Source organism: Neovison vison, chromosome X, assembly GCF_020171115.1.
Source record: "Neovison vison isolate M4711 chromosome X, ASM_NN_V1, whole genome shotgun sequence".
In the NCBI taxonomy this organism is placed as follows: domain Eukaryota; kingdom Metazoa; phylum Chordata; class Mammalia; order Carnivora; family Mustelidae; genus Neogale; species Neogale vison.
In genome coordinates, this window is record NC_058105.1 from 62,716,833 (window position 1) to 62,733,209 (window position 16,377).

General features: G+C 35.6%; 1 protein-coding gene across 2 annotated transcripts in view; it reads left to right on the top strand.

Moving 5' to 3' along the window:
• Positions 1–16,377, top strand: part of BRWD3 (bromodomain and WD repeat domain containing 3) — a 220,690-nt gene that overhangs the window by 47,600 nt on the left and 156,713 nt on the right. For both annotated transcript variants that reach the window (XM_044235761.1, XM_044235763.1), the window contains exons 7-10: positions 6,121–6,281; positions 9,323–9,544; positions 14,046–14,146; positions 15,667–15,737. In XM_044235761.1, the coding sequence (XP_044091696.1) occupies positions 6,121–6,281; positions 9,323–9,544; positions 14,046–14,146; positions 15,667–15,737 (555 nt within the window). The remainder of the gene's footprint in view (positions 1–6,120; positions 6,282–9,322; positions 9,545–14,045; positions 14,147–15,666; positions 15,738–16,377) is intronic.

Here is a 16,377-nt window from a genome sequence, read left to right on the forward strand (position 1 = left end):
CAGTTTTTGTAACACCAGGATTTTATCGGGTTGTTGGTAGCTTTTTTCCTCTAAAATGACAGCATGGATCACTAATGGAGAGAACAGTGAAGAAAGGTTTAACATAAGAAAAGAAGCACATCCTTATAATAAATTCAGAATGCCACAGAGTGAGCAAGGCAAAGCTATTGTTGAAGACTACCTGAAAAAAACAGTCTCGTTTGAACCTTATTAATTTGGGTTACAGCATTCCATATTGTAATTACAAAACAAATAGAATTTTAGTATGTGAAATGATGTATTAATACGTAGCATGTACTGGAATATCATGCACTTCAAATTATGACATTTTTCTATGCTTTTTCTCAAAGACCATTCAGCAGTCTTAATTTCTTTTTTTTTAATCTTTTTTTTAAGATTTTATTTATTTATTTGACAGAGAGAAATCACAAGTAGATGGAGAGGCAGGCAGAGAGAGAGGGAGCAGTCTTAATTTCTAAAGGCATTTCAGTAGTGTTTAAAATGTTAATAGAGGGGTGCCTGGGTGGCTCAGACGGTTAAGCATCTGCCTTCAGCTTGGGTCATGATACCAGGGTCCTGGCATCAAGCCCTGCATCGGGCTTCCTGCTTGGCAGGGAGTCTCCTTCTCCATCTGCCTCCGCTTCTCTCCCCTGCTTGTGCTCTGTCCCCTCTCTCTGTCTCTCAATCTCTCAAATAAATAATAATAATAATATGGTATTAGAAAAAATAATATTTCAGGAGAACCTTTATATGAATTTTACTCAGTTTTAATTAATTATTTAAAATATTCTTGATGGGCATCTGGGTGGCTCAGTTGTACAAGTGTTTGCCTTTAGCTCAGGTCATGATCTCAGGGTCCTGGAATCGAGTTCTGCATCAGGATCCCTGCTTGGCAGGAAGGTTGCTTCTCTCTCTCATCCCTGTTTGGGCTTTCTTTCACTATCTCTGTCTCTCTCAAAAAAATAGATAAAATCTTAAAAAAATGCTTGATAAAATTTTGAGTCTTCTTACGGGATAATTGTGATCTCATATTCTCTCCCTTTTACTATTCACTAGCACTTCTTTTTTTTTTTTTAAATTTATTTATTTGACACAGAGATCACAAGTAGGCAGAGAGGCAGGCAGAGAGAGGGGGTGAAGCAAGCTCCCCACTGAGTGGAGAGTCCAATGCGGGACTTGATCCCAGGACCCTGGGATCATGACCCAAGCCGAAGAGAGGCTTAACCCACTGAGCCACCTAGGTGCCCCTATTCACTAGCACTTCTAATTGATGTTGAGGAAGCATAGAAAATTAAACTGAAATAAGTTAATTTTACTGCTTGTTAGGGACACTTATAAAATTACCCAGTTTTTAAGAAAATGGCATGATGAAAAACAGTGCCTGTAACATAGGAAAAAGATCCACAAAGGTGGAAGTGACCAGTAAGTCACAAGAGAAAACATTAGGTTGGACAGAGTATTTATAATTACTAGGTATAATGCAAGGAAGTGAACTAGAAAATTTCACATAAGGGGATACAAACCTGAAATGGTATAAATGTGACTATACTATGAAAAACAATGGGTAGAGATAAAAGGAATGAGAAATCTATATGGGATGATACTATAGACCTGACAGTGTGGATGATGCTTTCTTAATGGAGAAGTAAATAGGGCAAGATACCTACATCAAACTAAAGCTTGATGTCTGCCCATCCCTGCATTCCAATTATAGGTATTACACTGAGCCATCTAAAATCACTATTTTTATGTAGAAAGTAGTCAAATACCAAGTTTCATTCAGCTCAACCCATAAAGGATTACCACAAAACACCTTTAAAGGCCCAATTCGCATATAGGGGAAGAACCTATAGATTTACTAGGAAGGCTTAATAGTGAGAATGCAGTAATGACATTATAGTGGATATATTGGCATAGGATTGTGGGAATTTTTAAATTTTAAATTGCTTATCTTTCAACTTGCATTATACTTAAAATAGAAAAAAATTCACTGAAATAGTACATTAGGTAGAAACATTCAGATACAGGACAGTGATAATTGTGTGTGTGTTTATGTGTGTCATTTATTTTATTGTTAATTTTGAACAAAAGAATAATGACTTTGAGCATTCTTCTCTCTTAAAGGGAGCATGAATAATATTCAGGCTTAGAAGAATGAGACCCAATTCTTCTTAGTAAAATACTCAAGAGTTGGTTAAAAGTGAACTCTTGTATCTTTGTAGTCAGTTATCAGCCATTAACAATTGAGGAAAATGTTTCTGATAAAGTGCTCTGTAAATATATAAGAAAAACAGAAAGCAGCATTGTGAAAAATACTGGTTAAATGGACAATGCATGCAAAAAAGAGTGTTGACAGAACTCCTTAGTGTATATAGAGCCTAAGCCCTGTTGATATCAAATGACAGAAAATACATAAATGTTAGCATCTCAGGTGCTAGATGAATAAGCAAAAAATCACTGAGGTTGGAAAGAAGGAATATTTGATGCTGCTGCTGTCAAATATACAATGTACCTTATATTAGAAATTTTTTGAATAGCTATTAACAGTAAATACGAAGAACCCAATAGAAAAGTTGTGTTTAAGTTAAAAATGTATTGTTAGGTGAAATTTTAAAAATTTACCTATAGTTTAATCACAAAGCAGTTGGTTTCATTTCCTTTGTTTCTTTTAAGTCTTTATTATGCATATTTTGCATATTTTCCCATAATTTAAGTCATAGTATACTTGTAAGGTTGCATTTTATATTTTGTGCTTTGTAGTTCGTAAATTTTTCCACAGTGCCTAGTTTTGTATTTTAATTGTTAATTTCTATAGAATAGTCCATAACATATTCTGTAATTTGATCAACCGTTCCCCTGTTGTTGGACTTAGGTTATTTATCATTCTTTGGTAGTATAAGTAGTACTTCATTAAACATTTGTGCATGTAACTCATTTTTGCTAATAAGTTGTGTCACTAGAATAGATTCTCAAGGGTTGGGCAATGAGTGTGTATATTTTCATGACTCTTGAGGTGTATTGCCAAAATTATTTTCCAAATGGATCATGTCACTTTATGGTCTATCTAGAAATGTAGGCATATAACAGTTTCAAGTAGTAATTGCTGGCCTTAGGTTTTATAATTTTTAAAATGCTAATTTATTAGGTATAGTACTGTATTTCATTATTTTCATTTAAATTTCTTTTGATAGTTGGCAAAATAGTTAAATATATTCTATGATTCTGTTTATTTGCATTTCCTATATTGTGACTTACCTGTTAATTTCCTTTTATCCGTTCATCTATTAGATCTTAGTGGAATTTTTTTTAAAGATTCTATTTATTTATTAGAGAGAGCTGAGTTGAGAAAGAGATCAAGGGGGAGCGGTCAGAGGGAGAGGGAGAAGCAGGCTCCCTGCTGAGCTAGAAGCCCAATGTGGGACTCTGACCCAGGAGTCTGGGATCAGGACCTGAGCTACTTAGGCACCCCCTTAATGGTATTCTTATAGATGGCTAGTTTTATATGTGTTTTAAAACATTAAGATTTTGTCATATTTGTTGGATTTATTTTCCATTTTTTTTCAATTAATAGTTTTCTTTGTAAAGGAGTCTTAAAAAGTAAAAGCTAATTGGTATAGACTGTAAAGATGCATAAAGTTTTTAGTCATTTTTCCTGATTTAATAGTTTTGGCCTGTGGAACTAATGGGATCTCTTAGTGGGGTTAAGAATATACTGTTTATATGCTTAGTTGTATTCCTTTGGCCTTCAAAAAATGCAGGTATTTATTAGAGGAATGATTTCTGGTAGCTTTCTGGTAGCTCTTTATCTCTACCCTGTGTCTTTCACTACTTCTTTTTCCTTATGTTTCTGTTTTTCTTCTTAGAGTTGCTTTTCTGATTATTTTTATTCCTATTGATATTGTTTTTTGTTTTTCTACTTTAAGTAGTGTTTTTTAACTGGGGACAGTTGTCATGTTTTTTGTTTTTGTTTATTACCACCAGTAGACATTTGGCAATGTCTAGAGATATTTTTCCTTGTCACAGCTTAATGGTGGTAGGGTTTTACTAAAATCTAGTGGGTAGAGGCTAAGGAGTACTTTTCAGTAGACAGGCCCCACACAGTGAAGGTTCATCAGACCCAAAGTCCAGTATTGCTGAGGCTGAAAAACCCTGCCTTAAAGTAACACACCTTTTCTTCTCTCTATTTGAAAAGTATGGGTAGAAAAAAAGCAAAGCAGAAGTGATGGTTGATTGTTTTAAGGAACTAAGAGCAGTAAGAAATGTTTGACTGGTAAAGGAAGATTACTAAGTCCCAAAGTTAATGGTGTCTGCTCTTTCCATCTTAGAGTTCTGAAAATTTCTAGAGGTTGAGATGGGGAGAGGTGCCAAAAAGAAATCCTCTGAGCTGGTAGTAGTGATGCTTGTGGGTTTTCTACCATTATTTACTCAGCATCTCACAGTGTTCTATAAATCCTCAGATCTCTATTGTTTTGCATTCAAAGTCTAATTGGTTTTGCTCCTCATCATTCATTTTTTGTCATTTTTTGAATTTAAAATGGCCAGTGGATCTGCCTTTGCCTGAAAAAAAAAAGACTCCATTGCTTTTAAGATTGAGATGTGTGAGAACTTCATATTTTTTATTGTGGCATTTTTTTTTAACATGACCCTGACATTTTTTAAAAGATTTTTATTTATTTATTTGACAGAGAGAGAGATCTTACAAGTAGGTGGAGAGGCAGGCAGAAAGAGAGGTGGAAGTAGATTCCCTGCTGAGCAGAGAGCACGATGTGGGGCTCAATCCCAGGACCCTGAGATCATGACCTGAGCCGAAGGCAGAGGATTAATCTACTGAGCCACCCAGGCACCCCTGTTGTGGCATGGTTCTAATTGTTTTAATCTAGCTACAAACCCATTCTTGCCTTAATTTTGCCTTACTTCAACATAAAGCTGTTACCATCTGTACTATATTATTTATGCACTACGGTAAAATGTCATGTTGTTTCAAGGTAACTTTGCGCTTATAAGGATCTTATGTTTTGATTAAAATATAATGTATGGGATGTTAAATATTTTTAGTGTATAAGGGAAGACTGGAGGAATTTCACAGAGCAAGCGGCTGCTTGTAAATCCTTACATGGGGATTAAGATCTCCATTTTAGGTAAGTGAGAAGAATCCAGGTGGCATTTGAAAGAGAACTGGACAGACTTCTCGTTTATTCTGTCTGTTTTTATAAAGGAAATTAATAAGACAAAACAACAAACAAAAAGAACTATGATGACTTTATATAGGAGATGCAGTTTCAAAAATTTATTGGTAACTAATGGAGAGTCTACTGTTTCAGAGACCAAAAAATGGAGAACCTATATACAGACTTAGAAAGGATTGTTTGTTACTGAAAACTTAATGTATTATCATAGCTTCCTTTCTTTTTTCACTGTATAAGTCTTTTTTTTTTTTAAGATTTTATGTATTTATTTGTCAGAGAGAGAGCACAAGCAGGGGGAGCAGCAGGCAGAGCAGGTAGAGGGAGAAGCAGGCTCCCCATTGAGCAGGGTGCCGGATGCAGGACTCCGTCCTGGGACCCTGGGATCATAACTTGAGCCAAAGGCAGATGCTTAACTGACTTGAGTCACCCAGGCGTCCCACTGTATGTCTATTACTCTTGAAAGTTTAGAGACAGCTGTGTAGCTGCATATGCAGTGAATAGGTTTGAGGAGGTAGGATAGGAGTTCATACAGTTCCCTATGTAACTTTTAAAATGTATTTATTTAATCAAATGTAGTCTGTATTCTAAAATTCCTTTATGTTATGGTAAGATTTACCTATATATTTAAAGTGACAGTGTCTTTGACTATAGTTTACCAAGAAAGGTAAAACAAAAATACTTGAGAACCCATAGTAAGGCAAACAGAAAATCAGACTTACGGGATTTAAAAGAATAGTATTCTTAGTGCTTTGTGGTAGTAAACTTGAATTCATAAAATCATGAAATGTATAATGGAATTTAGGCTTTTCACAGGGTAAAATTGCTATGCTGTGTGTACCCTATTTTATCTCATCTTAATACTTATGATTTGACTTTATGAGTAACGTTTTGTTTTTAGGTTTTAAGAAGGAATCTTCTATTCTATGTTTTTCAGTGAATATCACCTCTGCCCGGCAATTAACTGGATGCAGTCGCTTCAGCCATATTTTCCCTTCATCTGCTTATCAGCACATTAAGATGCATAAGAGAATTCTGGGGCACTTGTCATCTGTCTATTGTGTAGCATTTGACCGAAGTGGGAGAAGAATTTTTACAGTGAGTTTAAAATTAATGATACTGTAGCATGTTTGCGATTTACTACAGTTGAAGGTAGGCTTCATGGTATTGAATTATACTTTGTAAGCAGTTCATCCTTCTTAGACACATGAATGCAAGGAAAGATGAGTACAAAGATGAGTAAAAAGATGAATTTACAAACAGCCTTCCTGGAGGGGAGGTGGGTGGGGGATGGATAATTGGATGAGGGACATTAAGGAGGGAACTTGATGTAGAGAGCACTGGGTGTTATATGCAACTGATGAATCGCCAAATTCTACCTCTGAAACTAATAATACATTATATGTTAACTAATTTGAATTTAAGTAAAATCTAAAAAAAGGGAAGAAATATGTAACTTAAAAAAGAAATTGAAAATCTTTACTCATTCTATATAAATAAATGGGTGAACTATAATGTCCTCTATGTTTTGGGAAATGTAATTTAAAAAATTAAATCTTAAGAAGGCCTTATATTCTAGAGGTTAGTTTGTGTGAAACAAACTTATCTACTCCATTCTATTTCATTTTCACAAACATTTATTAAAATGCATTTTGCATTTGTCACTTAGTGTAATTGGTGCCTATTCTGCTTAATTAAAATGATTGTCATTCTTATGGTTGAGTAATTGTACTCCATACACAGTTTGTAACCAAAATTACATTTATTGTGTATATCTTTCTTTTATTTCAGTACTAATATTTTTTTTTAAGATTTCATCTATTTTTCTGAGAGAGAGAACCAGGGGGAAGGGGCAGAGGGAGAAGCATACTCCCACCTGAGTAGGGAGGGAGCCCATCTCTGGGCTCAATTCCAGGACCCTGAGATCATGACCTGAGCCAAAGGTAGATGCTTAACTGAGTGAGCCACCCAAGTGCCCCAATACTAATTTTTTAAAAAGTTTTGCACATGGGTTTGAACTCATGATCCTGAGATTAAGACCTGAACTGAGATCAAGACTTGAACTGAGATCAAGACTTGGATGCTCGACCAACTGAAACACCCAGGCATCCTTAAATCTGGGTTTTTAAAGTTTTATTTAAATTCCAGTTAGTTGGGGCGCCTGGGTGGCTCAGTGAATTAAGCTGCTGCCTTCGGCTCAGGTCATGATCCCAGTGTCCTGGGATCGAGCCCCGCATCGGGCTCTCTGCTCAGCAGGGAGCCTGCTTCCCCTTCTATCTCTGCCTGACTCTCTGCCTACTTGTATCTCTCTCTCTGTCAAATAAATAAATAAAATCTTTAAATTCCAGTTAGTTTCCATACAGTGTAATATTAGTTTCAGGTGTACAATATAGCAATTAGGCGCTTCCAATACATCACCTGGTGCTCATCACAGCAAGCATACTCCTTAATCCTGGTCATGTATTTTACCTCTTCCCCACACCCGCCTCCTCTCTGGTAACCATAGGTTTGTTCTCTATAGTTAAGAGTCTTTCTTGGTTTGCCTCTCTCTCTCCTTTTTTCCCCTTTGCTCATTTGTTTTGTTTCTTAAATTCCACATATGAGTGAAATCATATGGTATTTGTCTTTCTCTGACTGACTTACTTCGCTTAGCATTTTATTAACCAGATAATATCATGGGCTTTTGAGTACAAAATTGTAGCATGCTAATATTTCTAAGGGTTTTAGTCTCACTATTTTAGTAGTAAGTTAACATAGAAGTGTATTTAGTGTCATAATTTTCTTTTTAACTTTCTGTGCTATAGTAAATGAAATAGTTTGCATTTTGGGAACTTATGACTCCTTGGAGTTCATTAAAGACTCTTCCATTGACATTTTCATAATTCCAAATGCATCACCTAAGTATTTGGATGTTAATGATCATGATGAGAATGACAATTGCTATCTTTTTATTTTTTATTTTTTAAAGGTTTTATTTATTTGAGAGAGAGAGGGAAAGAGAGCATGAGCAGGGGTGGTGGCGTTGGGGGCAGAGGGAGAGGGAGAAGCAGACTTCCCGCTGAGCAGGGAGCCTGACCTGGGGCTCTGGGCTAGATCTCAGGGCCCTGGGATCATGACCTGAGTAGAAGGCAGACATTTAACTGGCTGTGCAACCCAGATGTCCCATTATCTTTTTATAAACCAATAATTATGAACTAACTTACTTTCTACATTGGAGTAGAATTGCTTTTTACTATTTTTAAAGCTCTTGAAATTATCAATAGGAAGTTCAACTTAACATTTTCAACAGAGTTTATTAACAAGGACACAAGTTACTGAGAAATGCATGTAGAGTTTAGGCTAAATTTTTAAATATTTGTAGAAAAATATTCAAGAAATCATGATAAAAGGCTGTTAGGCATAAGGAAAGAAATAATGGCAGGGGCACCTCGGTGGCTCAGTGGGTTAAGTCTCTGCCTTCCACTCAGATCATGATCCCAGGGTCCTGGGATCGAGCCCCTCATCGGGCTCTCTGCTCAGTGGGGAGCCTGCTTCCCCTCCCCTGCCCCACCTGCCTCTCTGCCTACTTGTGATCTCTCTCTTTCTGTCAAATAAATAAATAAAATCTTTAAAAAAAAGAAATAATGTCAGATATATTTAATGCCAAATCACTTAAAGTGAGTTTTAATGTTTGAGTTGTCAGGATTGGTAGTTTTGGGGAGTTCTTCACAAATTTGATCAGTTTACATAATGCTTTGTCAATGCTGTCATTTGAAGATCATTTATATTTCTTCCTGGATCCATATTATATGGGCAGAGGAGATTAGAAAGTAAAGGCTTAGAAGTAACTTAATAAAAATCCTCCCTTTGGGGCACCTGGGTGGTTCAGTGGGTTAAGCCTCTGCCTTCATTCAGGTCATGATCTCAGGGTCCTGGAATGGAGCCCTGCATTAGGCTCTGCTCATCAGGGAGCCTGCTTCCCCCTCTCTCTGCTTCTCTCTCTTCTTATGTGTGATCTCTCTCTCTCTCTCTGTCAAATAAATAAATAAAATCTTAAAAAAAAATCTCCCTTTGTCATTTTGGCTCTTTTTTTTCTGGAAGAGGGGTGGTGGTGCAAATTTTTGCTTCATTGGGAATCTGTCCTTCTGTGTTTACTATAGGGTTCAGATGACTGTTTGGTGAAAATTTGGGCAACGGATGATGGACGTCTCCTTGCTACACTCCGAGGGCACTCTGCTGAAATTTCTGATATGGCTGTTAACTATGAAAACACTCTTATTGCTGCAGGCAGCTGTGATAAGGTTGTAAGAGTGTGGTGTCTTCGAACTTGTGCACCAGTTGCAGTCCTTCAGGGACATTCAGCTTCTATTACTTCCATACAGGTAAGAAAAATGAAAAGGTATCACTACCTATGTAATGAGGATGAAAACTCTCTCAGTTTTTGTTATTTTGTGTGGATATTATTATAAGGAATGGCAACAGAAAAATGATCTCTAAGGGCTTTGCCCTACCTTTATCTGGTATTTTTTAAATTCCTTTTTCATATAAATTTATTGTTTTAGAGATCATTCAAAAATCACTGAATAAGTTTTCCAAATATAGGGCAAGACATTTATCTGACTAGTATTTGTGAAGAAGGGAAAAGACTTACAAATATTGTAAGGAAGCAACACTGATACCTGTTAGGTTGGAAACAGGTTCTAATTTGAATATTGGCATACTTTGTGTTAATACTTAATGCAAGATGTTTGTCAGTCAGATTGTGTGTGTATGGTTTAATGTTAAAATTTTATTCTTCGTTTCAGTGATTTCCTGTTTCAGCTTGATGTTTGACATAAAATGCATTGACTTCTTTTTAATTCTTGTTCACAGAGTGTTTTTACTAAATGTTGATAGTGAAAACCCTGGATACCTCCAAAAAAACCTTTAAGAAAACTAAGTTGAACTTGTTCTCTTCTTTGTGTTGAGAGCAAAAAGGAATCCTGAAACTCTATTTTATACTGTGGTCAAGGAGACTACTTTTGTGGATGAGATAATTACTCCCATTTACTTTTCTTTGTTCTTTGGTCACTAGAAAGTATGTCCATTAATTTTTGTGTGTTATTTAATTTAATATCACCTGTTTATGAGGAGTTAGCAAGATTTTTTAAAAGATTTTATTTATTTAATTGATAAAGAGAGCACACACAAGTAGGCAGAGTAGCAGGCAGAAGGAGAGGGAGAAGCAGGCTCTCTGCTGAGCAGGGAGCCCAACTTGGGGCTTGATCCCAGGACTCTGGGATCATGAGCTGAGCTGAAGGCAGCTGCTTAACCGACTGAGCCACCCAGGCACCTCATGAATTAGGTTTAACGTATATTAGATTTTAAAAATTATGTATCAAATTTTTGATCAATGGAAATTATTTCGTGGACTTTGTTTTAGGTTATTATTTAGTTATTTGTATTTCTACCATCTTATCTGACAGATTATTTCTGGAATTTGGAAGCAACTCTCACATAACATAAAAAAATAACTGCTTATATTGAAAAATGTTTATGATACTGTTTGGCTCCTTCATAGTTTGATTTTCTACTTTCTATCTCATTTCATTTATACGTGGGAAATCCCTAAAGATCCATGGATCTCTATCACATTCTTTCTCTTAGTGATCTCATTAAGTTTCATGGCTTTAGGTTTATCTGTAGGCTGATGATTTTCAAACTTACATTTTTATTCTGGGACCTTTAGGCTGATGATTTTCAAACTTACATTTTTATTCTGGGACCTTTCTTTTAGTTCCATACTTATATATTCAAATACCTACTTGGTACCATCACATAAATGTCATGAATCTCGAACTCAGCATATTCAAAATTGAACTTCTGTCTTCCTTCCTCAAATCTACTTTTCCAAGAGCTTTCTTCAACTCAACATATGGCAGTTTTATCCTTTCAGTTGCTCAGAGTAGTCATCCCTGGCTTTTTTTCTTTCTCTTATATCTCATATCTAACTTGTTAGCATATCATGTTGGCTGTACCCTCAGAATAAATCCAGAATCTGACAAATTATCATGACCTTAATCATTACTATTCCATTTCAAACCATAATCATTGGTAACCTAGATTATTGAGACAGACATCTAACTGATCTTCCTGCTTCTTCCCTTCCCTCTTTCTTGCCCCAGTCTAACCTCTGCATAGCAAGCTGAGTGATTTTTTAAATGGAAGTTAAATCATGTCACTGGTACTCAGAAACTTCAGTAGCTTCCAAATTCAGATTTAAGTGGAATTCTAAATGACCCACATTGTAAGGCCTATATTCTCAACCTCTTTCTTTCTTTGAACTCATTGTCTACTACTTGTTTCCCATTTCCATTCTGCTTTAGCTGCTACCTCTCTGCTTTTTTAGACCACTCTATCTACACTGCTGCCTTTGCTTTTTCTGTTTCATGGCCGTGGAATGGCTCTTTCTTGCATAGTCACATGGCTTATTCCTTCCCTTTCTTTTTTTTTTATTTTTTTTAAAGATTTTATTTATTTATTTGACATTCAGAAATCACAAGTAGGCAGAGAGGCAGGCAGAAAGAAAGGAGGAAGCAGGCTCCCTGCTGAGCAGAGTCGGATGCAGGGCTCGATCCCAGGACCCTGGGATCATGACCTGAGCTGAAGGCAGAGGCTTTAACCCACTGAGCCACTCAGGCGCCCCTCCTTCCCTTTCTAACCACCTTGTGCAAATTGTCTTTTACAGGGAGACTTTCTCTGACCATTTTACCATTCTAAAATTTTAAGTTGTTCCCTGCACCAGCATTCTTTATCTCCTCTTAATTTTATTTAGCATTCTATATGTGTTACTTACTCTGGACTAATTAACTGTCTCTCTTAACATCATGGTGTTTTATCTTTCCAGATTCTTTTTTGTAAGCAAAATTGAGATAAAATGGTATGATTTCAATAGTGGTTGCCTCTGGATGGTGGGATTATAAGTATCTTTTATTGTTTTCTGTATTTACTAAATTTTCTTCAGTAATGATATATTAATTTATATTAAGAAATACAAATACAAATGTTTTATAATCTCTAACACGATTTATTATTTAAAAACAATTCAATTAGACTACATTAATGGGCTGGATACCCCTTTGTGACTGATGAGTTTATTTAAATATAGTGGTGATAATAAAGGTTCTAGTGTTTCTTCAAACTTAATAAAATTACAGAGTTTTATATTTCTCATTTGTATAAATCAGTGATCAGCAAATTTTACAGATCAGATAGGTAAATATTTTAGGATTTGCAGGCCATATGTTCTCTGTCACACCTCCTTAACTCTGCATTCCAGTGCAAAAGCAGCCATAGGCAGTGTAAGGTGAATTTGTTCCAGTAAAACTTCATTTACAGAAATACGCAGCAAGCTGGAATTGGCCTGTGGGCTGTAGCTTGCAGACTCTGCCTATAAATTGTGGATTAAGTTCTCCAATGCAAGCTTCTCTATCTCAGAAAGGAAAGTGTAGGCATGCTACCTGAGTCCTGGTTTCTTTACTATATTATCAATTATTAATGGATAACATTAATTGATAATTTTTTATTTAAACTCTAGTCTTTAAGAAGTTATGTGTTTCCAATCGAGAACTGTATAAATGATTTCTAATCTGTAGTGACCATTTTCTTCAGATTTGTGGTCAAAATTTACTCAAACCCTATGCATCTTGATTCTTAATATTTATCTTAGTGGTGTTGATTATCTCTATTTGGGATTTTTAAAACTCATGGCATGCAGAGACCCTGGTTTGATTTTCAGCTTTTTCCTGTATCTCAGGCATCAGGAGCCGAATGGCTCTTCCCTTATCTGTGATTCTTTTCTGAGGATGTATAAAATACTGAGAGTCACAGCTTGAGAATCCTATATGATGGGACGCCTGGGTGGCTCAGTTGGTTAAGCAGCTGCCTTCGGCTCAGGTCATGATCCCAGCGTCCTGGGATCGAGTCCCACATCGGGCTCCTTGCTCGGCAGGGAGCCTGCTTCTCCCTCTGCCTCTGCCTGCCTCTCTGTCTGCCTGTGCTCGCTCTCTCCCTCTCTCTCTGACAAATAAATAAATAAAATCTTTAAAAAAAAAAAAGAATCCTATATGATAAGGTTGTCCATGTTTCATCTAGGGTATTAGTCATCCTTTAAATTGACAACCCAAGTATATTTTTTAATCTGTTTTTTCCACAATGATATAGTGATTTGACCATTTTACTTATTCTATTATAACAAATGAAAATGATTTAAATTTAAAAAGGACAAAATTTATATCATATGTCATTAAAGCTGGAATTTAAGGTTAAGCATTAATACCAAAATATTTAGATAGTAACTTCCTAAGCATTCATTTTAGAATGGTTTCTGATGCTGTGGTCATAAAAACTATAAAAATTCCACAGTCATTGCTGTTAAACATATATTTAGCAGATTTGTAATGGTTTACCTAGTAACCACCTTGTGATTTTTTTTTCTCCTTAGAAGTAATGAAGTAGTAATCTTAAAGTGTGATATTCAGTACTTTAAAATATTTATTTGAGATTTTATTTTTAGGTAATCTCTACATTCATAACCCTTAGATCAAGAGTTGCATGCTCTATTGATTGAGCCACCCAGGGACCCCCTAAAAGTAATTATTTTTAAGACTAATATATTTAATCCCAAATTTGTTGACTGACTTTTTTTTCTACAGTTTCTTGATATTTTCAATTTTTGTAAGGTATCCATTAATCTAGGAAATTTAACCTATTTCTTGAAAGGGAAATTCTTGATTGAATTTATTTAAATTATTTTTTAAATGATTACAATTTTAGAACATGCTGTGTTTAAAATAAATTTGAACATGAAAGCTTTCTATTTGAATTAGATTTTTTTTTTTTTAGTTCTGTCCATCAACTAAAGGCACAACCAGATACCTCACTTCTACTGGTGCTGATGGAACAATCTGTTTCTGGCAATGGCATGTAAAAACAATGAAGTTTAGGTAAGTTTAGAATTGGATTTGAAATTTTGTACAAAATCAATCCTGTTTTTTTTTCTTTATTACCTTGAGAAATTCTTTAGTCCATGTATTTAAGTATACAAATATATGTATGCATGTGTATAAATATATAAAATACATCTATACCTATTTCAATTAGATGTTAGAGATTTTAGAATAAAATTCTTATGAAACTATTGTTGAAGAGACTATTTAACTTCTACACAAAATTTTTGTAAAGAGTATTTGTATCATTTATTATTCTGGTAAGAAGACTTTGAACTTTTTTCTGTACTGTCATTTGCAAATAGAAGATATTTGCAAATGACAGTACAGACAAAAGGTTGATATCCAGGATTTATAAAGAACTCTTCAAACTCAACACACACAAAACTGATAATCATATCATAAAATGGGCAGAAGATATGAACAGTCATTTCTCCAATGAAGACATACAAACGGCTATCAGACACATGAAAAAATGTTCATCATCACTAGCCATCAGGGAGATTGAAATTAAAACCACATTGAAATACCACCTTACACCAGTTAGAATGGCCAAAATTAGCAAGACAGGAAAAAACATGTGTTGGAGAGGATGTGGAGAAAGGGGAACCCTCTTGCACTGTTGGTAGGAATGCAAGTTGGTGCAGCCACTTTGGAAAACAGTGTGGAGATTCCTTAAGAAATTAAAAATAGAGCTTCCCTATGACCGTGCAATTGCACTACTGGGTATTTACCCCAAAGATACAGATGCAGGGAAAAGAAGGGCCATCTGTACCCTAATGTTTATAACAGCAATGGCCATGGTCGCCGAACTGTGGAAAGAACCAAGATGCCCTTCAACAGATGAATGGATAAGGAAGATGTGGTCCATATACACTATGGAGTATTATGCCTCCATCAGAAAGGATGAATACCCAATTTTTGTAGCAACATGGATGGGACTGGAAGAGATTATGCTGAGTGAAATAAGTTATGCAGAGAGAGTCAATTATCATATGGTTTCACTTATTTGTGGAACATAAATAACATGGAGGACAAGGGGAGATGGAGAGGAGAAGGGAGTTGAGGGAAATTGGAAGGGGAGGTGAACCATGAGAGACTATGGACTCTGACAAACAATCTGAGGGTTTTTAAGTGGCAGGGGGTGGGAGGTTGGGGGAGCCAGGTGGTGGGTATTAGGGAGGGCACGGATTGCATGGAGCACTGGGTGTGGTGCAAAAACAATGAATACTGTTATGCTGAAAAGAAATAAAAAATTAAAAAAAAAGACTTTGAACTTCTTAATGGTAGTAAGTTATGTGGTAATATGTAAAGTTATAATAATAATACTGGTATCTTAAAGTATATTTGCAAGGTTTAATGTATTTTTAACCCAAATGATGGGAATAGTACTGACTACTTCAGTTGTGTTTTTTATAATGCTGATGTTAAATCTGCCAATATCTAGCAGTGTGCAAAGATTCTTGTATGTTAAATGAACATGATGGAAAATACAAATATCTTAACTTTTCCCTTAGAGATCGCCCAGTGAAATTTACTGAGAGATCCAGACCTGGAGTTCAGATATCTTGCTCATCTTTCAGTTCTGGTATGTGTAAAAATTGAAAGTTTCAAGTACCCAAAATACTAAATGATCCAGTTGTAAAAGATATGTTTAATTTTGTGGAGAAAAAGGTATATGTTTTTAATACAAACATACCCAAAATGTGAACCATATGATATAATAGATGGACCTTTGTGGATTTTAACTAACATCTAATAGCTTTTGAAGGTTTTTTTTAATTTTTCTAATATGTTTTTATATAAATCAGAATTTGGTTGGTAAAAAGTACAGCTCTCCCCCCATACACACACAGTTCAACATTAAAATCCTGACCTGACGTTTCAGAAAATATATACTGTAGTTCCATATAGAAGTCACTTTTACAGTGTGTAAAGGTTGCTTTTCTACTCCTAAGAATTATATGCTAGTTGACCTTTTCTTTCATTGTGGTAAATTTAACATAAATTTTACTATTTTTAAAAAAAGATTTATTTATTTGAGTGAAAGAGAGGGAGAGTGCACACATGTGCCCATGAGCACTTGAGTTGGGGGAGGGACAGAGGAAGAGACTCTCAGGCAAACTCCATGCTGAGCATTGATGTAGGGCTCAATGTCAGGACCACAGATCATGACCTGAGCTGAAACCAAGAGTGGCACACTCAACTGACAAAACCACCCAGGTGCC